Consider the following 27,034-nt stretch of genomic DNA (forward strand, 5'->3'; position numbering starts at 1 on the left):
CATAAACATTACAAAACTTATAAGATAATTCACAACCTCAAATACTAGTATTCATGTTTCTTGTAAATTGCTAAATTTTTGCTGTAAATCACTGAATTTTACTTATTGGTCACATTCAAACACTTACATTTAGGGTTGTGAATTTCTTTATATTTCTTATGAATTACCGAATTTGGGTTGTAAATCTTCGAATTTCACTTGCTCATTCACATCTAAACACTTATATTTGATGTTTTGAATTCTATTATGTTACTTGTAAATCACCGAATTTTTATTGTAAATTACTAAATTTCACTTATAAATTATTGAATTTCATTTGTTCATTTATATTTGGATACATCTTTGCATCATATCACAAAACAACTTGGTTGGCTTTGTGGTTACATTATCTTTTGTGTGCCACATGGTCATGGGTTCAAACCCCCCCAGGCCACCTTAATTTGAAAAAAAATCCTCTTGCCATCTCCAACTTCCTGCGGCAGCCACTTGATTGTTGGTAATAGGACCTTCGACCTCTATTAGTAGTAGGAGCTACGGTGACAATTAATATTTATTTTTTTCTAAAAAAGGAGGGGTATTATTATAATTTTATCCTTAAATTTTAATTTTATTTTGGGCTTTGAAGGTTGACTGAAGTTTTGAAATGTTTTGGAGGTTAATTGATATTAATTGCCTATAGTGGTCCTAAAATGAAATTTTTTCTTGATATTTTTCTATGTGGGTAAATATTTTTCATCATGTAACATTTTGATATTTTTATTTTGCTGTTTATGTTGATAGCATTTTCGCATAAAAGCCATGTCTTTTCACTTCAAGGTGTTGAATGGGTCAAAGGAGCCTCCCTCGTGATGTTGTTGGGATGAACTCCCTAAAAACCAACATGATTTGATCTAATGGAAAGGAGGCTCGAATTATACCTAGAAGAGGTGCTCATGTTTTGATCCTATTTAATATGAAGCATTGATAATGAGAAATAATGATTAAAATAGTGATTGAAAAAACCCATTAAGAGAGTGTTTAGTATGAGAAATTACTTGTTACTTATAATTGTGATTGGGTAAATCTATATAGATAAGATTGGAAAATAGTAACAAGCAATCCCTCATATTAAATACTTTTGTCCTATCACAAGTGACAAGTAATTCTTCATATTAAACATTCTTTTAATAAATTTTATCAATGACAATCTCAATCGTCACCGAGACCTTAGTACCTGACAGTCTCTTGACTTTTGAGAGAATGTTTGGATAAAACTGAACTATATTTTGGAGAATAATTTTTAGAAAAACTGTTATTTTGAGAAAAGATAAAGGTCATTTTTGTCTCAAAAGTTTCTACAAAAGAGCATTCGCTGTCATGAAGTTTTTTTTTATAAAAAAAGTAATGTCACCCTGAAAGTTGTAAAATTGGAGCAATATCACCCTACATCGATGGAAACCTAACATTTTCTGTTAAGTGACAAGGTGTCACTCTAAAATGCAACATTGGTAATGACATGGCATCCACCTCACTTTTTTTTTTTTTACCAAGTCAAATGTATAACTGATTTTAAAAAAAGAAAAGTGATACCTCCCCAAGTTCATTTGTGGGGCTACTCTAGCATCCACCCTTTCATCTTCGATTGGAAAGGCACAAAGCGTCCTCCACTTCTAACCATTCAAGCAAGAAAAATGTCTTGCATCAATGGGATCTCTCTCGCCGCCACTAGTCTCTCGATCCCCTCCATTGGGTTCTTCTATGTCAGCTTACCTTTATTATTATTTGTATAAGAAAATGGGCCAGTCCACTCTTGGTGGATTGGACCCAAACCCATTTATCATTTGGGACTTCAGTGTAAATAGTAAAACTCTTGGGTCTTTAACTGTAATTTTTGCCTTTTCATATATTTTGCCAAAAGGCGGGAACGGTTGTGCAGAGGAGACGGTTTTTTTTGGGAGTTACATAACTGATAGATAGGGATCAGTTTATGGGACGTGACTTGCGTTTTTCTTTCCCCCGCTTCACCATCAGACTCTCCTCTCTCAGTCTCTCCAAAAACTCTCCCACCGGTGTAATTTGCTGTGTCTCCCAGATCCGACTCCGTCACCGTGATCGGACCTCCGCGTGGCAACCTGACTTCATTGCAGACTCCAAGTATGCCCAAAAACCTTTATTGGTAGGGATTAGATTTACCATGAAAAAGTGTATATAAGTAAATCTAGGACATTTGAGGCATAATTTTAAAATTCAAGCTACACAAAGAAAAGGGTAACTTGTGCTGATCCTTTAAAAGGGATTTCTAGTACAAGGATCCAAGCGAAGACGTCATGCCCACGCGGTCACGGCAAAGCACCAAGTATGAAATTGAGGGAAGGTGAAGAGACTAGACCCGTGACATCTAATCCACCAAGTGTGAGTGGGAGATGTAAGAAAATGGACCAGTCCACCGTTGGTGGATTGGACCCAAGCCCATTTATCATTTGGGACTCCAGTGTAAATAGTAAAACTCTTGGGTCTTTAACTGTAATTTTCGCCTTTTCATATATTTTGCCAAAAGGCGGGAAGGGTTGTGCAGAGGAGACGGTTTTTTTTGAGAGTTACATAACTGATAGATAGGGATCAGTTTATGGGACATGACTTGCGTTTTTCTTTCCCCCGCTTCACCATCAGACTCTCCTCTCTCAGTCTCTCCAAAAACTCTCCCACCGGTGTAATTTGCTGTGTCTCCCAGATCCGACTCCGTCACCGTGATCGGACCTCCGCGTGGCAACCTGACTTCATTGCAGACTCCAGGTATGTCCAAAAACCTTTAATTTGTTTAGATTATTTAATTAAATCATTGCAGATTTGCAAGATCAATTTGATATGATTCTGTTTGGTAAAAAAATCTAATATTGTTCTGTATTTTTTCTTTTCATTTAATGCTTGTACTTTTCTTGATAAAAGGAATCGAGCCTGTTACTCACCAGATTCGTTTACATTCACTCAGCGAGTCTGCGTTCTTCGTTCTGGGTATCGATGGGAAGTTTTTGGTGAGGGAGATGACGTGATCAATGACCTCCGACTTATCGAGAAAGGAGCCTCTAACCTCCTCAGAGGAAAGCACCCTTGCCGGCCATTGGAGCTTCAAGCTTTGTCCTATGAGCTTGCTTGTGGGCCTATGGGCTTTTCCTCATCAAATGGGAACCGATTTTTTGAACCCCCCAAATCGTGTTTATCCTCTCCCCTTAGATCTGGGAATTCTTATTTTGGCAACTTTTTTTCTGGAAAAAAAAAAAATCAGACATGATTTGGTTATTTCAATCTATTTTGATTTTGTTGATAAATGAACGGGAAAGTTGTTTGTTTTTCTAACGTGAACTTTCAAGATTTGGGACTCGTGAATCAAGAACCAGAAGTTTGAAGAAGCGGATTTTTCTTAGAGAAGAGAACAATGGTGACTAATGGTGGAGGGGCGGTCGTCGAAGGAGAAGAAGATAACAGTAACGGATGGTGGATTTTGATTCAATCGATTGGAAGTGGATTTTTGGTGCCTGTGATGAGCATATCTAGTCATATGGTTATTTCCAATTTTAGGAGAGAGAAGTAAGGAAGTTTCAATGGAGCACTGGGGGTGGCAATGACATGGCATAACATGAGGCATAACAGCCTACGTGGCAGAGCCACCTCATAATTGGTCCACTAAACGTATGACCGTTAGGATCTGTCAACATAAGGTGACAATGTTCCGATTTTACAACTTTCGGAGTGACATTACTCAAGAAACTTCTTGACAGCTATTACTTTTTAATGAAGACTTCCAAGAAAAAAAAAGACCTTTATGCCTTTTGGGAATAGATTTGGAAGAATTGATTTTAATAAAAAAATAATTTTGATAAAATGAGAGTATTTAGATACTCTTCCGGTTTTTAATATAAAACCCATTTAACTAATTTGATTAGATTAAGAAAGTTAGGTAAGTTAATTAATTATAAGAAAAATTATACATTTTTCCTAAAACACCATAATCATCTTTTTTGATACCTCTTCTCCTTTTTCTACTTGATTATGGTTGAGAGAATATCCATAAGGTTGCGTTTGGTACGAAGCATTGAAAATGAGGGATTGGGATTGAGATTACAAGTGAAAAAATCTATCAAGAGAGTGTTTAGTATAGAAGATTGTTTGATATATGAGATTAGCCAAAGCCATGTATGTGGGATTGGAGAATACCATGGGGGGAAGTGGTATTCCCCAATCCCACCTTTATGGGTTTACCTAATCCCCTATAACAAATAATTACTCATGCTAAGTATTATTTTAATGATTTTTTCAATTACAATTTCAATCCCAATCCTTTATTTTCAATGCTTCCTACCAAACGGGACCTAAGAGTAATTTAGAGAAAATTAATAAATATGAGAAATGGGTCTTATATTTAGAACTAAAATCAACTCAAGAATTAGATCCTATATTAAGGACCGTAGGAGTAGTTATTATCAAAAGCACTTTTTTCATGCACAGATTACATAAAAGATATATTTTAATTTATATTTTTTTTAAAATAATAAATTTGAAAATACTAATCTCAATATCGGCGATTTTTTTTATTGCTATTTCGAGTGTTGGTCCTATTGGCCTTGTTATGTCCGGATGTGTGTAAGGATTTTAAATATGAAATCCCATATTTTTTGAAAAATTGAATAAACATGCGTAAGAGCTATTTATTAGTTATATAATTAATGAATAATTAGTTTGTGTATAAAATATAAGATTAATATTTTTAGAAAATTAATAATTAATAATTTCATATCAAAATTATAAACACTCGTAAATAAAATGACGAACCTGACATTAAACCTTCCCTTCCTTCTTCATGGGTGTCAGAATCTTGCTGCTGCACTAAGAGAAAAGCATATTGATCACATTTTCTCTCTCTACTTTATCCTAATGGTCACAAAAAGGCGAAATTTTTTTACTTTTTTTTGAAACATTGGTTTCGCATTATGAAACTATGACTTTGAGCCAAAGTATGATTTTCATAAAATATGTAAGATGTATTTAGATTAGTAGTGGTAAAACTAATTTTTATTCTAATTGATTTTTATAAACCTGAGTTAGAGTAAAAGTCAGTTAGTATAATATGATTTGTGTTTAGATTGATATTTATAAAAAGTCAGTTGAAAAAGTTAAAACTTATTTGGATGATTAATAGAAGAGCAAATTTATATATAAAATGACTAAAATGAACATAATTTTTATTCAATAGTAGTGTTTTATTATATGATTTTAATGTGATAATTGTTAAAAAAATCATTAAAATTATAATTATAAAATAAAAATATTTGTTAGTAAGAAAATTGTAATAAGGGTTTTAAATTGGTAAAAAGGATTTAAATTAAAGGGTTTGTATACAAAATTAATTTGCAAAGTGCTACTACTACATGTGTATACCAATTTATTAAGTCTTCATGACCAATTAAATTTTTAATGAAGATTTTTTTTCCAATTTTCTCTAAATTTATTATTTAATTTTTTTGGATACTTTTATAAACATACTTTTCTAGTTTTATTTATAAGGCACTTTTTAACTTGTTTCACATATATCAAGAAAAATCTTAATGAAGTTATTTATAAATAGGACCAAGAAAAGCTTTTTTTTTTCTTTGTATTATAAATAAGAGCACAGAATATATAATTATTGAGTTTTGTTGGAGCAATTTTTCATTTTTGTTAAAGTAAAGTAGGATCCACTTTAAAACACTTCTCTCTTAACTTATGGTCATCCTTTTTCTCTCTCCATGATGGCTATTATCCATGCTGGCTATTATTCATTTATTCTAAAAGCTACAAATTTTGCATGTGTTTTGGTATAGTGCTTGGAGGGGGTGAATGTGTCATAACCTGTTAATTTTAACTAGAGAAGTGAAAAAATTAGAATTGGTCAAAAGCCAAGTAGTGTAGAGAAAACTTAGACGGAATAAATTTTGAACTAAGATCAAATCTAGGACTAGACTGCCATTTTTAAATATCATGTCAATATTGATCAATAGAGGAAGGTACATATGAAATTCTCAAAAAATCATGAAAAATATAATAAAATGTAGGAAAAAGTAATTGAGGCCTGAAAGATAAAAATAATTTATTTTGAAATTTTTAGTATTTTCCTGGAATTTTGGCAAATTAAAAAAATTGGTCAAATTGAATTATTTAAAATACTTAGGGTCCTCAATAATGCATGAAAAATTTAGAAAAATTTCTTGGGAAATTATCATGAATTTTAAAATTGTTCCCAGCCTCAAAAAATGCAGAAGATAGCTTTAAAAATATTTAAAACTTAATTTATATCGATAGAAGTCCAATTTTGGAAAAAAAATTTAATTTTAAGAGTTAGGAGTTGAAATAAATTCTGAAAAAATTTGAGGAATCTCTCCTCATCAAAAGGAAGATATTGGCACAAAGAAATGAAGTTTTGAAAATAGTGGATTTAACAGGATCCGAGAAAAATTCAATCAATAATGGGAGATTATATAGTGTGATGAGTATAAGCTTGGTGAGACAAAATTTCTCCCTAATTTTCTGGTGAAAATGACACCAAATAGAGGGGGAAGGGCCTAAGTGAAACAATACAAATTGTTAAAGGATAAACTTGGAAAAAATGAATTATGAAATAAAATATAACAATTTGTGTATGTGTGAGATTAGGTGCCCATGTGAGGTGTCTTCTTGCATTTAATTAAGGGACACATAAGTAGGGTTATGTGGCTAAATCATGAAGGAAGAGAGGCTAAGATTTTTCCATGTATTAAGGTGAAATTATAAGGTAAAAGAGATATTTACCAAAGGATAAAATCAAACCCTCCTATATATATGATCACCTCTTCCTTCTTGATACATTTTTGGCCAAATCCAAAGAGTATGAGGGAGAGAATATTTTGGCCAAACAAGGGAGGAAGAAGAGGAGAAGAGGATCAAGCTATACTTAGGTCAAATCAAGTGTCATGTTAAGGCAAACGCGTAGATTTCTCTTCAAATTCAAGCTACCTAGTAGTTTGATGGTTTTAATTGTATTTTTGATGGAATTTAAAGTATGAATTATTTAGAGTTTGGTGCTGTACAAATTGATGTATGTTGAGCTATGAATAATTTAAAGGTTGTTTATGGATTAAGGGATAGAAAATGCACAGATTATGGTATTTAAACTTTGTTTTGGAAAGAATTTCAATTTGTGGAATCAAGGGAGACAATTCAGCCAACTAGGGTTCTTGATGATAGAGTTTAATTTTTGTTAATTTGATGTTTCTAATGAGTTTAAGAGGTGAAATTGTGAAGGAATATACGAAGAATATGTGTTGGGAAGATTAAAATTAAAAACAAAAATTTTGAAACCCTAAACACCCTATTCGGCCAAGTGAAGAAATAATAGGGGGAAATGGATTTTGATAAATCTAAGTACATATTTGGATTCTACATAAAAAATCATGTAGGAAAAGTATGTGAAAGTTAAATTAGAAAAGGAGGATACTAAATCCCTAAATAAAGATTAAAAAGGTTAGGGTCTTAGGTTAAAGTATTAATAAGGATTGTTGAAGTTAATGACAATGCCATTGTGTTGCTTAATTATTAGGCTTTGACATTGAGCAAAAAAAGGGCTCAAGAGCAAGAGAAAGGGACCAAGAATCAAAGCTAACAAGAGGTAGCAAGAACTTTTAATTTTAGTACTAAATTGTTTTGGTTGTTTATATGTGTGTATCATGATGTGGTTGAGTTGTATATGTAGAAATGTGATTAACTCCTTGTATTAATGCCTTGGCAATTATGTTTAGTTGAGTTGTTCAATGGTATGATTTATACTCCCTTTTCATGGCATATGAATGGCATGTTTATGGCTTAGTTAATGGTTGCATATAACATGAATTTACTTGGCATTTTAATTCTTGAATTGATGTTCATTACTACTGGGATTCTTTGGAATCGTACCCTATTATATTTGAATTATAATCATTAGGAGATGGAAGTTCCAAGGGAAAGAGCAATGAGGTGGCTTGAATGTGAAGATCTTACTTATGTTTATCATTTTGAAAACTTGCTTTGTAAAACTTGTAATATTGGATGATTGATTATATGACTTTATGTGCTGTATAACTTGACAAAAGTATAGTTTTTGACTGTTTGGTATGCTGGATAATGGTTTTGGTTTGATCAAATGCCATAATACAAGAATTGACATTAAATGATTGAAGTTTGACCAATGGGTGCCTAAACTTTGACCTGTGAGATTTTAGGCAATTAGATGAATCAAAATTTGAAACTTAATAATCTAATAGATCTCATTTTTAGCTTTAAAATGAGTATTAATTATAGGATTTGCAGTTTTGTATAAAAAGTTATGGCTTTCCAAAATTAGACATAAATTCTAAAAAATTGAAAAAATGACCAGATGAATAGGGTACCTTTCTATGAAATCTGGGAACGCATGAGAGGGAAACATAACTTGGAATTATTTTTTCCCTAAATATCTCTTTACAAGTTTCAAATAGAACTTAGAATCACTTCATTTTGATTTTTTTAGAATTAGTTATGATTTTTTAAAGTTAGTCAGATTTTAGGGTTATGTGAATAGTAATTCGAGAAGAAAAGTTGTCAAAATTGAAATTTACCAACTTAAAAACCTAATGAATGGTTCCATTTACTTCTATTTGCTATTAAAAATAGGTTTAAAGTTCAGGCGTTACAGAACGCGTGTTGGACAATGTAAAACGTAATTTAGGGGGAAATTTGAAGAGGCTTTTCCTTCAACCTAACTTTTTCTAAACAACCTGTTTTCTTAAAAGACCCGAATAATATCTCACTCTTAAATATACCACCAGTTGAAGTTTCACTCTTTCCAAGGTGCGCTTTCTTCTCCCAACAGCATTCCAAATGTGTTTGGATGGTTTTCAAGCCAAATCATGGTTGAGACCCAAAATTGCATTTTTAAAGTTTGCCAATCACCCCCTAAATAAGATTACCTACCTGTATTTAGCTGAAAAAAAGAGGTTAAAATGTAAATTTATCCTGAAAGTTTTTATTCAAGATCACTGGGTACCTAATTTTTTGTGTATGTAAATTTGCCTTAAAAGTTTAAAATCATAATAATATTGCCCCTTACTATAAAAAAATGTTAACGATTAATGTTACTATTTTAATAACTAATGTTAGTTTTTTAATAGTATGAGGCAATATTGCTATAATTTTAAATTTTTAGAGTAAATTTACACCAAAAAAAAATCAAATATCCACCACTCTTAAATAAAAATTTTTAAGACAAATTTACACATTAACTCCAAAAACCAAAAAACCTCCACCAACAAGATTTCTTGGGCTCCTCTCTTAGGCCACATTTGTTGAGACATCTGGGTTACTCGTTGCAAAGTTTGTGTGATGATGAGAATACACGTAGCCTTTTCAAGGCATGCTCTCATCAGGATCTGCTAAGGAATGGTGCTCAAGACTCTAGTCCACATGGGTCGTTCAATGCTTGAATAAGTCGCTATGGATGGTTCAGTTTTGGAACGAGACGGAAGGAATGTTAATGACTGCTGGATCTCTGGCTTCAACTGTAAATTAACAACAGTTCTGCCTATTATTGCTGAATAATTGGTTTTATACATGGTCTTAATTTGTGTTGATCCAAAGAATTTTCAAAAATTAGAGACGTGGGGTTTTTGAAATTTTAATAAAAAGAAGAAGTAATATAAAAGAATAATAAAAATTAATTAAAAACTTTTAACCTTATTTTTTAATTTTTTTTAAATCGGGCTTATTAAAATTTTGCTTCCCTTCTCTTCCTCTCACTTTTCCTCATACCAATTGGACCTTAGGTGGTTGTGATAGAGTTAGGCTTGACCTTCATAGGGACTAGCAGGTTATAGTAACTTGTGTATAGAGAGGATATAACTATTACTGATAGGCCAGTGAAGTTCTCAGATAGGATTGAAGGGAATTTTTGACTTCTTGATCAACTTCCTCGTTTTATCAAGAGACGGATGTTGATAAATGAGATGGATTGTTTTTGCTGTTGTAATACTTCTTTTGAGTAATAAATTCCAGTTTACATTTTAAAAAAATAAATTTAGACCATGAACTCATACAAGAATTTATTTTTTGTGAATATTAGCTATTAAAAGTATATAATAAAAATGTAAAAAAAATAATAACAATTTGGTTATAATATGTTTTAAATTTAAATTTCTTTTTTGTCCTGATCTTTTAATTTTTTGTTCATTGAGTCTCGACTCTAATTATAAAAAAAAAGTTTTTTCCCGAATACAAAAGAGGAACTTAAGTTCAAAAATACATTAGAAATCAAATAGTGAGGGAATTAAATTCCAAACAATTATTTTCCACAACCCTCAGGTATTGAGGATTAAAGCCATAAAGCTCTGAATATTGCAAGACCTCTTATTTGCTAAACCATGTACAACCTTGTTTACGAGAAATACGTTGGTGTTTAACACGCCATTGAAAGATAAGTATCTTCGTAACTTTCAGAAACACTAGAAATGTGTCCAAAGGGTCTTTAAACCCTAAACCAAAAGGGCAAAGTGTGGCAGAACACAGAAAAGTAAATAAAAGCTCAAGTTGAGAATGATCACCATGAGCAAGTGTACACACAGAAAAGCATTATTGGTTCAACCCCAAAAGGAAAAGAAACACACCCCAAGAACAGCATCAAAGCAGAAAAGCTAACAGGGAGTTCGATTTAAGCAAAAAGGGACTAACCCTTAGCAATATGGTGAAAAAAATTCAAATTCTTTTTCAAAGAAATGTCCTATATTTGGGTTTGAGTCTGTGCAAATGTAGAACATATCTTTGGAAGAGCTGCTACAATTGAGTCAGACAATATTAAAATTTGACCTAATTAGATGGTCAGATAAAAACAATATTTTCAATTTTTTTGAAAAAATCTTACTTGATTGAGGGGTTTTCATCTAAATGTTTCTGAAACTATAATCATTTTAATTTTAAAAAACAAAAAAAGAACACATTTAAAATCTGTTTATGATTTTTTCAAATGGGCTAAATAGTATTTTTGCCTTGAAAGTTTTTAAAAAAAGAGCTGTGAGTATCTGAAACTTTTTTTGATGCAATTTTATCCAAAGAGTAGTAAAAAAGTAGCAATTTTATCTCACTCTAACAAACCTGAATGGTCAACTAATGTTGATCGGGTTACAAAGAATTTTTGTTTCAAAAGTTGTCAAAAAGAAGCTGTGTGGGCTGGAAAGTTCTTTCTGTGCAATTTTGGCCCGAAAGTACTAAAAGTAAAGAAATTTCACCCTCTCTTCAATTATCACTTGACTCTCATATAATATATCAATTTATAGGTTAGGTAAATTAGTTTCAAAGAAAATGATAAATATGAGAAGCAAAGTAAATTAAAATCTTATATTTAGAACTAAATCTAATTCGTAACTAATTCTTATATTAAGGATAAGGAGTATTCATTTATATTTTTATTTATGATTAGATATAACATTTTTTAATTTTATTTATTATATAAAAACTAGACATATGTTTATTTCAAATGTTGTATTGAGCTTTTGAAATGATCACTCAAGTAAATAATAAGTTATAAAAAAATACCACCTATATTTTTTTTTCTTTTATGTTGATATATTACCTTACCATTTTTGGTACCTTTTATTAACCAAAAGGTTAAAGATATTTTTGGTTTGATTTGGTTTGTTATTTGGGAGAATTAGAGAGAAGGACCAATGGGAATGGATATTTATGAGAGAGAATCATAAAAATTAAAATTATTTTAAAGGACCAAATACTCAAATATAAATTTACAAATACCATATTGTCCCTATCTAAACCTCCTATATTTTCTCTATATTTCCTCCTACATTTTATTTTTAAAAATAATATGAATTAATAAATTTTACTAAATTAATTTATTTTACAAAAAATTATTTTTTAGGAATATCCCCTTGTTGTAATTCGTTTAAGTGAAATAAAATTTCTTTTATATTTTTTAATTTTTTATATCTTATATCTTATTTATATTAATATATCATATAATTAGGTGACTTTTGTCAAATGATTTTGGGCAGGAGTCTTACACAGTTATAATGATTATTTGAATTCTTTAAATTTCTTATCATTACATGAATTTATTATTTTAAATCTAACATAAATTTCTTCTAAAATAAAAAATTAATTATAAAATTTTTTTATTTTTAAAATTGTGTATATAATAAATTATATAATAATATAAATTATAATAAAATTATATAAATTTTATTTTCAATAAAAATCTATGATGGTTTTGAAAATAAAATTTTACTTATTATAAAGGAAATAAAAATTAATTTTCTCATCACTGAACAATGTCTGCATATTTTTTAAATTGATTTTTGCATATATTGTAAAATTTAAGAGAAATCAGGTTTAATTTAGTAAAATTTATTAATTTGTATTAGTTTTAAAAATAAAATGTAGGAGGGAATATAGGAGAAATAGCAGGTTTGGATAGGAATAATATGGTATTTTTAGACTTATATTGGAATATTTGGTCCGTTTAAATAATTTTAATTTTTATGATAATCTCTTATAAATATCACTCGCTATTGGTCCTTCTTTCTAATTCTTCCTTGTTATTTTCTTTGTTGAATATTCATGGATGATGATAATGAAAGGGAAAAGCTTTATTTTTTCCATGTTTATTTTTTCGTCCACATATTCAGTAATTGTTGATATGACTTTATGGTTATATTTTTTTTTTATCCATATTTTCATGAACATTGATAATGATAAAAGGGGAAAGAGGGTTTTTTTTTTTTTTTCCAGTGTGATGATGATGTGGTGTCTTATAATAAGAAATATATCAACATAAAATATAAGAAAATTTATGAAAAATTCTTTTTTGATACATTATTTACTTGAGTGATCATTTCAAAAACTCCATGTAACATATAAAATAAATATGCCTTGTTTTTATATAAAAAAATAAAATTGAAAGGCGTGCCAAAAAAGGCCTATTTTTATTCGGGTCTCTTTTTATTTGACTAGCAAGGCATTTTTTCTGCAATTTTGGATAGGCATAGCTGACATCTGGGTCTCATGAACACCCTGTTTCTTTTGACTGGACTCGTCTTCTTTACTGTTTACGAAATCTGGTTTACTGTTATCAAATGGATTTTGAGGATCTATAGGAGAATAACCTTCTAGGCATCTACAAACTTGCCTATTATTATCAACCGAAGAGCAAATGCTATTGTATCCACAAACGCTTGTTCCTTCACTAACTAATGCGTGACAGATATTATCTGGCCAGGACCAGAGAGTAATGTAAGTTTCATTGCAATAGGAATTCTTTGGATGTCGATAGAACCTGAAAACTCCATCATAATCAAGAGTAACTCCAACATAAAATTGATTGGGAGAGGATGTTGAGAAGGTATACGTATCATTATTCTCTCTTAAAACATGCAACTCTCCTGATTTGTTGAAGACTAGTTCAATGCTAGGGCTACTTGTTTCAGACTCAACAATATAGGTCTCAAAATAATTTTCATTAGGATACCCAGATGGTAAGCTTATGGAATGCATCACTAGATTACCATAATCTTGAAGTACAAGTTGGAATTTTGCCCCGGCGAAATCTGTCTCTGATTTTCTAGTAGAAAGCACTCCTCCTCTTCCTAAAATCTGTGAGAGCAATATGGTGTCTGTAGGATCCTTAAAGTTATCCCAAACAGAGTTCAAGCTTCTATCTTTAAGAACAGAGCTGCTGAAGTCATTCAAGGGGCCATGAAGAACAGTACCATAAAGGTTAGCTGAAATCCACAAAATCTCACCATCAAAGAAGTAAGCTTAAGACCTTGTGCAGAGGTAAGTTGAATTGTTGACCCCTTTGGAGCCGCATCGGGGTTAATACAATTTTTATTCCTTCAAATTTCAAATTATAAGTTTTTGTCCCTCAATATTTTTTTCATTTAAAATATCAGTCTCTATAATTCAATAAAAAGTTGAACAATTTTTCTTGTTGAGGAACTAAAACTTATGTTTTGAAATATAATTCAACAAAAAATTGAACAATTTTTCTTGTTGAGGAACTAAAACTTATGTTTTGAAATTTAAAGAACTAAAATCAAAATAAAAACAAGCTTAAAGGATCAAAGATCATATTAACCTGCCGGGTTGTCTCCATTGGCATACCAGCCAATGGTTGTGTTTGCAATCTTAGCATACCAGATGAAGGGCAAGAAAGAATTATTATTCTTTCAGTGGTTGAAATCCAAAGGCAAAATCTCCAGAAGGTGAAAGCACCCATATGGATTTGCTGTCTGCTGCAATGAGTGAATCTGGTTTGGGCAAAAACACAAGTAGGTGGCGGAAACAGAAGAAGTGCACAAAGTAGAAGGGGATTCAGAGAAATGACCATTCCAGAACAGATTTTGGTTACTATCAAAGGTTCGGGAAAATGAAAATAGTATTACATACACTTTTAAATGTTAAAATGAAATTGTAGGTATAATTAAAAAAAAACAAACTTTGAACTATTAAAGAAAATAAATGTTTTTAAAACAATGAAACGAATTCATCACAATCAATATTATTCATAAGAATTGTTAATCACATATGTAACAAGGGGCAAGTTAGCGTGGCTAAAGAAGACAAAAGAGGCAAGTTTATGTGCTGCCTATGTGGAGGATAATCATTAAAAAAAACTAGATTGGATTGTTAGTGGCAATCTCACTTAAGATGAGGGTGAATTGGATGAGTTATAAAAATTTGAACCGAATTAAAATAATGAAATTAATAAAACAGAGGGCTTTAAAATTAGAAAGATTTCACCGCAGATCAATGACACCAGATTTATACTGGTTCAGTCTTAACCGCTTGACCTACGTCCAGTTCTCAGAACACCTCTGAGATTTTCACTATGATCCAAGATTAACCGGGTTCTTGGTGCCTCAGTACAACAATTGATCTTCTCAATCACTCCTCCTTATTACCCGTAAGGTTATAAACCCACTCAAGAGTCCACATTCTTGAGTTATACTCAGAAAGTGATTAAAGATGATATGTTAGTCTCTCTCACAGAGTAAATGGATGAGAAGCACTGAAGCTCAGCAAAGACGAAAACAGAGTATTGAATGCAACAGTAAAATATTTGCAGAAGGTAGCTCACGTATTCAATATCCGCATTCAATGCTTCTTCATGCCTTTTATAATTGCGGAAGTTTAATAACCGTTAGACGAAAGAGCTTCTAGCTTTTGAGAGTTTGGTTGAGTGTTTTTCCAGCTGCAACGATTTTCGCCATTTAATGCTTTTGACATGATAGGTTACAGGCTATTGAATAACCGTTGAACTTTCTTCGTAATCTGTAATAATACTTCAATCTAGTAAGTTCTTTCTTCAAAATGAAATTCAGGAAGATAACTGATAAAATGATAGTAATATTCTTATGGTAGGAGAGAAGTAAATCAATCAAACATCGGATCCAACAACTATGAACTGATCAACCTTGATCGAAGACATGATCGATAACTGGTTTGTCAATTACGTTATCGATTAATAAAGATGAAAGATTTTGAAACAGATAACTATATTTATCGATCAACTTATAAATTAATACATGATCGATCCAGTGATCGATAAATGAAAAGATTGATTTCAGAAGGAGAAGGCTCAAGGTCACTTATGATTCTAAATCTCTTAAAATAAAGAATTAAGATAAATAGTAAGGCTGAGAAAAGCTTGAAGAGAAATATTTAGAAGATTCTTAAGTCTCCCCGAAGCTTCTGGTATTGAAAGAGTTGGATCATTGATCGAATAAGTGATTAGGAAATGTTTGATCGATCAATTTATTGATAAAGATAAGCAGGAGAGAATTTGATTTTCAAGATACATTGATTGAATACTTTATTGATAAACAGATGACAGAAAATTCGATCGATAAAACAAAGTTTATCAAAGATTTTCATAAAGAGCACAAATTCTAAGATGATCGAGTAAATGATTGATTAGAGACTTATCGATCAAGTGATCGATAATCATATAGTTGAGAAACTCAGTTTTGAAATGCCAGAAGCATGTTTGATCGATCATGTTATGTGAAAATAGAATATTCAGAAGATTGGATGATCGATCATTTTATTGATAAATTGATGATCGATCAAGTGATCGAAAAAAGACTTAAACAGTTTAAATAAGTAAAAAGGTGATGATCGATGATTTGATCAATAAACCGTTGATCGATCAAGTGATCAATAAAGTAATTTTCAAAAGAACCTAAACAGAAGAAAAATATCGATAAGCAGGTGAGATATTATGCAATGATAGAATAAGTTATCGATAAATCTATAATCGATAAAGTGATCGATAAATGGTGATTGAAACAAAATACAATGAGAGTAGGAAGTTTTACCATTTATCTGTCTTCTCATTGATAACTCATTTATCAATCAAGTGATCGATAAACACTTACCAAAACTTGTGTCTTATTATCTGTTAGTTGTTCGATCACTAGATTATCGATCAATTGATCAATAATTTTCTACAAACTTTTATACAAAACAGTGTTAGTGATGAACACATACAAATTTGATTTATCTATCAGATTATCGATTAACATTTCTACAAGTTTCTTGTCAACACAGGAACTTTATCTATCAAATGATCGATAAACCCTTGATCGATCAGGTGATTGATCAACTTACTAAAACACATATTTCTTAATTTATTATCATCAAAACCTTAAATCTAGATTGTTGATCAGACTCTCATTAATGGCTTGATCTAGATTAAAAAATTATTTTTTCTAGTTGACCCATGTTAGATGGGAGTTGAACTGCCATTGAGTCAGAATTTGGAGTTAGATTGAAAATTATATTGGTTTTTAAAAAACCAGGCAGTTTTTTGAGTTGATCCAAAAATGCTAAAAAAATATTTAAAAACCTATGAAAAATTGAAAATTGATCCCTCTCAAACAACATTCAATATATTTTTCAGACTACTTGTTGTCATATGGTGTTATTTAATAGTAAAATTCATATACTTTGATGTTATTATCTTAATATCTTGACAACTAAACTTTTTATGAATTTATTGAGATATACATAGACAATGCATATAATTATTGTTGTTAAATTTTTATTTAATTATTATATCACCAATTCAATGACCCATCTGACTGGTTAGACCATTGCCATTTGATGTGTGATCTGGCTTTCAAAACATTGATAGAAAATCATGGTGTTGAACTATCTTATAATTGTTATTTTCACTCGCAGCTTTTAGCAGATTTAGCGGGTGTTTATATATATGTCTCATGTATGAAGCACAGACACTTCATATCACTTGATGAATTAGTATTGGTACCTGGTACCGATACTGGTAGCTTTAAAGGGGGTTTGAGTCTTTTTAATAAGTTACTTTCAACATATTTCATATAAATAAATAAAAAAACTTGCACTTTTTTACTATTATTTAAAATTCAATGACTTTTTAACTTTATACCTTATGAAAATAAAGTCAACACAATAATAAATAAAGAATAAAATTATATTTTATTTGAAAAATTTGTCTTTCCGCCTTATAGATAAAATAAAAAAATTTCTTCTCCCTATCTTATAAATAGGATTAGAAGAGTATATGTTCTAGTGTGATGGTTTAACATATTGATATATATAAATGCTGCAATTGCAAACAAATTAACGCTAAGTCTTTCTTGCCCATCATGAAATGGAGACAAATTTCCCAAAGTTAATGTGAATTAACGTGTTGCATTTGTATATGTTAACCTCTCTCTCTGACTATGATTCGAAAAGATCTCCCCAACAAGCAATGAGGAGAAGCAGGACTCGCAATGATTAATGATTGGCTATACAAGAATACAACATACATTACATTATACAAAAATGAATATAAAATATTATCAATATTATAATCCAGTGGATGTTCTTAACATTCAAGAATGAGACTTTATAACTTTCCATCTCAACTTTCAAATTCTAGTGAGAGATACTTACATTTGATGTTATTGATATGGTTCGAATAGGTTTTCTATGGAAAGATACCCGTACTTAATAAAAAAATTACATTATACTTTATAACCTCCAATTGTACAATTTAAACGGTTTAATTCTATTCTTCATGATGTACATGTAACTTTTTGGATTAGTCTTTAATATTGAGATCATATAAATAGAAGTGATGTACACACTATTGAAATAATGAAGTGAACGAAAATTCCAAAAGCACATTCCATACTTATCCCAAATATGAGCATGATGTGTTCATCTTACTCTAAGCATCCATATTGATTTTGGATGGTTCCAAAAATTATTGTTAAAACAATTGTGATTACAAATTTTAAATCTTAGCCATCATTTATAGTAGATGTTGAATGATCTAGATTATATTATAACACTGAGCACCTAGTGGTCATCATCATGATGAGATCGAATGGGTCCTAAAAATTTCTCCTTATTTCCTCCTTAATTTTCTCGTCGTCTTCATCCACAACATCTCAATCTCTTGTATTTTCTTATTATATAATATATGTCACTAATATACCCACAACATCTTTTAATATAAAAGTTAGTTGGAAGATAGATTTGGTCTTAAATATAAAATTTTAGTCCATTTTGCTTTTCATATTTATCATTTTCTCTCAAACTAATTTACTTAACCTATAAATTGATATATTATACTCCTCTGATCCTTAATATAAGACCCTTTTAACTAATTTGATTAGATCAAGGAAGTTAGGTAAATTAGTTAATTATAAGAAAAGCGACATATTTTTCCTAAAACACCATAATCAGCTTTTTTAATACCCTCTCTCCCTCTTCTACTTGATTATGGTTGAGGGAGTATCCATAGGGGTAATTTAGAGAAAATTGATAAATATGATAAATGAGTCTTATATTTAGGATCAAAACCAACTCAAGAATTGAGTCCTATATTAAGGACCAGAAGAGTATAAAAAGTCAAGTGACAATTTTGGGTAGGATGAAGTTGCTATATTTTTACTACTTCCTTGGCAAAATTACATAAAAAACTTCGAGATATCCACAACTTCTTTTGGAAAACTTTGGGGGCAAAAATGCTTTTTAAAGGAGATCGTTTGGGTCTGTTAAAGCAGGGTAAAATTGCTATGTTTTTACTACTTTCAAGGTAAAATTGCACCCAAAAAAACTTCTATATACCCACAACTTCTTTTTTAAAAATTTTCAGGGTAAAAATACTAGTTAATCTTTTTTCAAATTCACTATATTTGCACCCAAAAAAACTTCTAAATCTTTGCTGGTCTAAAGGTTTCAGAAAGATCTGTTTATTCTCGGACTGTATTGAGGCAATTAATCTAACTACTAGGGAGGTGTAATGATAGTTACTCTTTCAAAGATTTGGTGAATGATGTTAAAATAGCAATACATAGGGATTGGCATATTGTTTTTTGTCATGTAGATAGGGAGAGGATTTCCTTGGAAGATCAATTAGCGAAACTCTCTCATAGGATTGACAGCAATTTTTGTATTGCTGATCATTCTTCTCCTTTATGTTTTGAGGCGGACGGTGACGAAGGACAGTAGATTTGTTTAGCCTGTTATTGTACGTTGGTTTTTATTTATTGACTCTCAGTTATCATTCAAAACAAAAAACAAAAACCCACCGGAAGTTATTGTGCCACTACCAGCCCCCCAGCCGCCACCGATGGGTATTGTCATTTACCACCAATCATCGCGATTGGCCACGGCCATCAAATGTCATTAATGGCAATCATTATTGCCCTTTGGCCGTGGTCGACTCGCCACCATCCGCCATCACCACAGTCATTAATAATCAATGCTGACTAAACCACTTGGCGACGGTGGTCGGTGGCGATCAGGGGTGATAGTGTGGGTCCGACTTGTAGGTTCAACCCTTATTAACCAAGTCTTTTTAATTCACACGATCGAGCTAGCCCATCAATTTAAGGGTTAACTCACATTAATTTATATTTTAAATTTTATTAATTATTATAATTATATTACTTTATGTGATGTCCTATTTTTTTAAAACAAAGCCTATATTATTTGTTTGTATATTATATAAAAAATATTTTAAAAATAAATAATTGTCCAAGGTAGGTTTAGGTTGGCATTTTGCAAATGGGTTTTTTTGGCCTACATAATGTATAGGCTCAGGAAGTGTTTGAATAGAAACAAACCATGGTTTCATGATAAACTATGCGTGGTGATTGATGGTAAAAAATATTTTAAATAAATTTTTTAAGCTCTTAAAACTACTTCCAAATCAATATAATCAAATATACTTTTATTTTATTTTATTTTGAAAAATAATTTTTACAAATTGATTTATAAAAGGAAAAAACTCAAACAAGTTCAAAATAAACCCTCTTGAGGCCTTTCATAAAGGAAAACATGGGGCACATTGTGAACATGAATAAAATTGACAAATGTCCCTAATATTTTAATTTAAACCCACTAAATACAATCTCTAATATAATTTTTATTAAATACTTTCCTTACATAAATTTTATTTTTTAGGCTTTCTAGAAATCTTGTTACTTTATAATAGAAAAGGTAATATGATGACTTTCTCTTACTTTTAATGCATTGTAATTGATATTACTACCTCCGATCCTAATTATAAGAGCTAGTTGACTATTTTTAGGAGATTAAGAAAATAAGTTAAATTAGTTATTTGTAATAAATAGGGGTTGTCTTTCCTAAAATATCCTTACTAATCAAGTTTATTGGTTAGAACTACTATTATTAGAGAGACTATATTGAAAAAAATGCATAAATATAAGAGATAAAGTGAATTGGGGTCTTATAATTAAGATCAAAATAAAAATCAAACGAGATCTTACATTAAGGACCAGAGGTAGTGTATTGAATTTAATGTGTTTCATATGATTATATTATAATTATAATATATTATAATAAAAAATAAATAATATTAATTATAAATATTATTTATTAATATTAATTAATTAATAAAATGAAAAAAATTGAATAGAGATAATGGTGTGGAAGGAATGAAATTGTTTTTATAATTTTAATGAGTTATTTATTCATTGTACGTATTATTATATTTTGTAGATGTGCATTGTCTCCAAAATTCAAAGAACTTAATTATGACTTTCATGCACCATGTTTTTAATACATCCTTCTCTATTTATAAATTCGAGCTATTAAGTACAGGAACATTGAAATGTAATTCAAATATACATTCGTGATTCTTTAATTTTTGGAAAATGGACATAATAATTGTTGCTGATGTAATTTATGTAATACTATAGATAATTAATTTGAAAATATTAAGAGTTGATTATTTGTGATGAATTTGTGTTGATTTTCTTAAACTATCATATTTAATCATGTGTATCGAAATTACTTCTTCTCATAATCAATAGAGGAAAAAATTATAAATTTGAAAGATAAAATAGATTAAATTTTTATATCTAAAATCAAATTTAATCCCTAACTAGTTTTTATATTAAAAACATAAGGCAGTACTCAAAATGATTTGGCTCAGCAGATACTTGACACGATATCAAATTTTAATAATTAAGTTATATGAGTTTACGTGTTCGACTTTTGGTGAGTACACATAACGTGTGCATGCCGCATGAGTTCTTTAGCATGAAAATTTTAAATTTCAACTGTTAAAGTCAAATCATTCTATAAGTTAAGATAAAATTTTTTTCACATGTTTATTTTATACACCGAGTAATGTCCCAAAATCATTTCCAAAAATGTTAAATCAAAGCATTTCTAAAATCAACAATGGCCTCCTTTGTACTTTCAAAGGTAATAAAACCTTACGTCCTTCTCTTCAACAACACATGCATTTGCCATTTTCGTCCTCTTCTGTAACCGTGCGCGTTCCTCTCACTACTTCAGAAAGCCTTCTTCTCCTTCTTCTTCGTCTTCTTCCCAATCATTTTCTTCTCACACCCTTACCATCAACATACTGGTAATCATCTCAGAGCAGCACCAAATAGAAACATGGAAACAATAAAGCACAGAACAGTGGAAGTGAACGGCATCAAGATGCACGTCGCAGAGAAAGGAGACGAAGGTCGTCCTGTTATATTGTTCCTCCATGGCTTCCCTGAGCTCTGGTACACCTGGCGCTCCCAGATCCTCTCCCTCAGCTCCCTAGGGTTCCGTGCCGTCGCTCCGGATCTCCGCGGTTTCGGCGACACGGAGGCGCCGCCTTCCGTCACCAGCTACACCTGCTTCCACATCGTCGGCGACGTGGTGGCCCTCATCGATTCTCTGGGCGTGGATCAGGTGTTGCTGGTGGCTCACGATTGGGGAGCCATCATTGGTTGGTATCTGTGCATGTTTCGTCCCGATAAAGTGAAGGCCTATGTGTGCCTTAGTGTGCCTTGCATGCCCAGAAACCCTCGAGTTAAGCCTCTTGATGCTTTTCGAGCTTTGTATGGAGACGATTATTATATCTGCAGATTCCAGGTTCTTCTTCTTCTTCTTCTTCTTCCTCTCCTCTCTCTTCTTCTTCTTCTTCTTCTTCTTATTTTGCTTTGCTAATTTCAACAGATCTCGAACTTAATGGTAGATATGTTATTTGATTTGTGAATATGCTCGACGAGGAGACCTAGAGAATAATAGTTTCATTATGGTACTTTGCATGTGGAGATTTTTATGTCAATTTCCTAAAACGCGTTATGAATTCAGAAAAAATATATAAAATTGGACGTAGTCTACGTTCATCTTTTTGATGATGTTATCTTAAACTTGTTTGAGAAAATTTTATAAAACGTGACTGAAGTGCTCACTTTAATTAATTACTACTTTCGATCTTAATGGTAAGATCTCGTTTGTAGAGTATAAATAAAATCTTATAATTAAAAATATAAGCAGTATATAGTAATCATAGGCGACCTATACGTGTTCCTATACTTGTTTTCCTTATCAATCATCAAACACAACATAAAATAGAACCAATTTCGGTACTTATTGCAGTAATAAGCACTATGATGCTTACCAAATATTAATCGTTCAAATTTAATATGGACGGTTGAGATTTAATTTTTTATATTTTTGTTTTTTTAATTTTTTTTCTTTTTATAAGTATATAATCTAAAATCAATGAAAATTTTTATGCCATTTCTTGAAGCGTGCTATGAATATATTGGAAAAAGTCTATATCCATCTTCTCGACGTTATCTCAAGTTCAAAGTTGTTTTGGGAAAATTTTATAGCACGTGACTGACTGAAGTGATGTTCATATTAATTATATTGTAACTAAGAGTAAACGGCATATACTTGTTTCCTTATCAATTATTAAAAAAAAAACCATATAAAATGTGAAATCAATTTCCCCTGCTTATTGTGGTGGTATCATTATTGCATAATAGGTACGGATTTAAAATTAGTTAAATTAATTATCTGTAATAAATATATATTAGTTTTTCTAAAATATTTCCTTTAATAATTATCAATGAAACTCCTCTCATATATATATATATATATATATATATATGCACTCAATGGAAATAATTTAGAAAAAAAATTTATAAATTCAATAAACAGTGCCAACTAACTTAGTTTCTATATCAAGAACTAGAGACAATACTATTATACATAGGATGAAAGAAGGGCCATGAATCATGATTCTCTGGTTTATGTTACAACTAGACAGATGACTATTGTCTTGCACAAATTTTGGTGAGTTATATTATTCACGACTTACATGGATAATCTAAATCCATGCAGATTAGATATTATATATATTATCTTAGGTCCTTAATATATGACTTAGTTAACTAATATGAGGATATTAAAAAAATTAGTTAAGTTAATTATTTGTAACAAATGTGTGTTGACTTTTCTAAACTAATAATATGTATTGGAACTATCCCTTGGTGCAAACACTTTATAATCAATGGGATGTTTTGGAAGAAAAATTATAAATGTAAAAAACAAAGTGGATTGGGGTTTTTTATATTTAGAACTAAATCCAACCTCTAATCTGGCTCTTATATACCACCTCCGGTCCTTAATATAGAAGTTAGTCGATGGTTGGATTTTGTTCTCAATATAAGACCTTAATTTACTTTAAGTTCCAAATTCATAATTCATTATCCAGTATCCCAATTAATTACACATATATTGTCAGTGGTAGGTAGATTATTATTGATATGTGTGTGTGTGTATATAGGAGGCAGGGAAGATGGAAGAGGCGATGGCCAAAATTGGGAGTGGGCAAGTACTGAGGAATGTGCTTACAAGTCGCAAATCTGGTCCCCCAATCCTTCCAAAAGAAGGGTTTGGTTATAACTCATCAAATGTCTCACCTAACTTACCCCTTGGCTCTCCCAAGAAGACCTTCTTTTTTATGCTTCCAAGTTTGATGAGTCTGGTTTTACTGGTCCCTTGAACTATTACCGAAATTTCGACCGGTTTGTAATTCCTATCATTCTTCCATTTATTTTCCATTACGTTCATAATTCCTGACTTGATTATAGCACATGTCATATAATCTTTCTAAAATAGTTATGTAGTACCTCTGATCCTTAATATAAGACCTTGTTTGATTTTTATTTTGATCCTAAATATAAGACTCCAATCCATTTTGTCTCTTATATTGAAGCATTTTTTTCAAGATAATTCTTCTAACAATGGTAGTTCTAGCCAATACACTTGATTAGTAAGAGTATTTTAAGAAAGACAACACCTATTTATTACAAATAACTAACTTAACTTATTTCTTTAATCTCCTTAAATTAATCAACTAGCTCTTATAATTAGGACCGGAGATAGTATATCATTAGATTATCTGTATCAGCTTAAGTCAAGAAAATTAAATTAGTTCCAAAAAATAAAAATAAAAACTTCAAAATAATTTATTTAACTTTTTTAATCTTTCCAAACTCAGTCCATCCATGCAGTTTTGACTCGGTTATTAATTTTCTCTTATTCAACTATGCACGTATCTTGCATTTTGCACATAGCTGAAGACACGTACACAGCTGGAAAAAAGATAGGTTGCACATGAATCTTTAACCAAATTTCAAGTACATTTCAGCAATAAATTTTGTACCGAAAGATTTTTCAGCAATTTTACAAAAAGAAAAAGAAAAAGAAAAGTTTATTAGATAGGTTTCTTAAGTGGGAGTATGAATTGAATTGAAACATGCAGGAACTGGGAACTGACAGGAGCATGGACGGGGGCGAAAGTGAGAGTGCCAGTGAAGTACATAACAGGCGAGTTGGACTCAGTGTACACTTCTCTGGGCACAAAGGAATATATAGAGAGTGGCCGTTTCAAAGAAGACGTTCCCAACTTGCAGGAAGTTGTGGTGCAGCCAGGCGTCGCCCATTTCAATAACCAAGAAGCTGCAAGTGACGTTACCTCTCACATTCTTCACTTCTTCACCAACTTCATCTGATATATATATATATCCACCAGCATAAACATTCATGCATGAAGCCTTCTATATTCCAGAAATAAAACAAGCTATGTGTATGTATAAAACCCTTATGCTATTTATATACTGAACCCTGTGGAAATTAATAACAGTTCAATGGAATTCAGGAGTTATTTATCTCTAAATTTCAATCACTGGTTTTCTCCCTTTCTGTTTTTATTTGGTTTAGCTTCCATTAATAAAATGGTGCTTGAGTAAAATTGTAGAATTATCTTAATCTCGGTTAAGATGTATTGTTCATTCCATGGGAGAATTGCAGTAGAGTCCTAAGAAAAGAACGTAGTAGTTACTATAAAGTCTTAATAACAGTTGAGTGGCTTATAATAATAAATTCTAAAGTGAGAAGTAACAACATCTAACATGTTATTGGGACTTTGTGATGGTTATATTCCTTATGAGATTTCATTGTAATTCTCTCTTATTCCATTCACTTTTTATATTTTATGTTAAGAAAAAAATGTTAATATAATTTTTGGTTATTAAAGCTTGCACGAATTTTGGTTTTATTCTCTCAATAGATAAAGTGATCCATATCTTTATTAAATCATAAAGACCAACAATGTTTTAAATTGAAAAAAAAAAAACTTAAGGATTCAAATCAAAATGAGGACAAACATAAGAAATTAAAAGTTGTATTAACCAAAAAAAAAAAAAAACCTGGGCTTTTTTCTATAGATAATTATAATACAGAAAATTAGGCTTGAATAAGTCATTGATTTTTGCATGCTTGAGAAGTACTCCTTTAGTCTTATTTATAAAGCACTTCTAATATGTTTTACACAGATCAAGAAAAACCTTAAACTGTATTAACTCTTCATTAAAATATAGCAACTTTCCAACTTGACCCCTATTTAATATATGCACCTTTTAAAAAAAATAATTATCTATACTATAACAAATGAATGATAATACGGTACATTTATAGTAAAAATTTAATGAAATGACTTATAAATAGGATTAAAAAAAGCTTCTCTCTACTCTAGGATCAGATAAATATATTTTATCTCTTTCAAATAGAATATTTGCATTGTTGCTCTGACTTCTGAGCCTGCAACGCACAGAAAAGTATATGTGATCGTGATGCTTCTCTCTTACCATTATATATATGGGGATACAAAGTGCCGTTGATATTAAATTATTCATTTTTAACCAGATGATAATTAAACTATTCATTTTTAAATATATATTATTAATATTTTCTTATGAAATTATTTGTTGATTACGTGTGAGAAGTCAAGTGCAACATGGCTTCTTGTTAGATTCAAAAACACGTGCCATCAACAGAAGACATTGGATTGTTAGATTCATGGCCACGTTTAAAAAGATGTGCAAGTACCTGTTTGGATTGGAAAAGTGATAAAATATGAGAAAATGGTCAATTAATCAAATCATCCATCAAATAATAACTGATTTGGATTTACGAGATTATTTTTTTTATTTAGTAGAGTTTCCTGTTTCTATAGTTTTAATCCTATTTAGTAGATTTTTCTGTTCCTATAATTTCTTTTGCTTAAAAATTAAGTTAGGGTTACGTACGTTGCTAAGAGCTCTATCAGCAGGGCAAGAAAAATTTTCATTTCGGCATTTTTTCATGTCGGTGATTTTGATATAAT

General features: G+C 30.7%; 2 protein-coding genes across 2 annotated transcripts; one reads left to right on the top strand and one right to left on the bottom strand.

The window, feature by feature from the left end:
• Positions 1-13,002: 13,002 nt before the first annotated feature.
• On the bottom strand, positions 13,003-14,389 carry LOC114756405 (G-type lectin S-receptor-like serine/threonine-protein kinase LECRK3). Its single transcript, XM_028945344.1, has 2 exons — positions 14,164-14,389; positions 13,003-13,781 (listed from the first exon to the last, which is right to left on the bottom strand). The coding sequence occupies exons 1-2, from the start codon at positions 14,387-14,389 to the stop codon at positions 13,003-13,005; spliced, it is 1,005 nt and encodes a 334-aa protein (XP_028801177.1).
• A 7,583-nt stretch (positions 14,390-21,972) lies between these two features.
• On the top strand, positions 21,973-24,370 carry LOC114756430 (epoxide hydrolase A-like). Its single transcript, XM_028945380.1, has 2 exons — positions 21,973-22,443; positions 24,152-24,370. The coding sequence occupies exons 1-2, from the start codon at positions 21,973-21,975 to the stop codon at positions 24,368-24,370; spliced, it is 690 nt and encodes a 229-aa protein (XP_028801213.1).
• Positions 24,371-27,034: the final 2,664 nt, after the last annotated feature.

The sequence above is a fragment of the Neltuma alba genome, unplaced genomic scaffold, assembly GCF_004799145.2.
Source record: "Neltuma alba isolate B1F8T4 unplaced genomic scaffold, ASM479914v2 tig00001391_pilon, whole genome shotgun sequence".
In the NCBI taxonomy this organism is placed as follows: Eukaryota; Viridiplantae; Streptophyta; class Magnoliopsida; order Fabales; family Fabaceae; genus Neltuma; species Neltuma alba.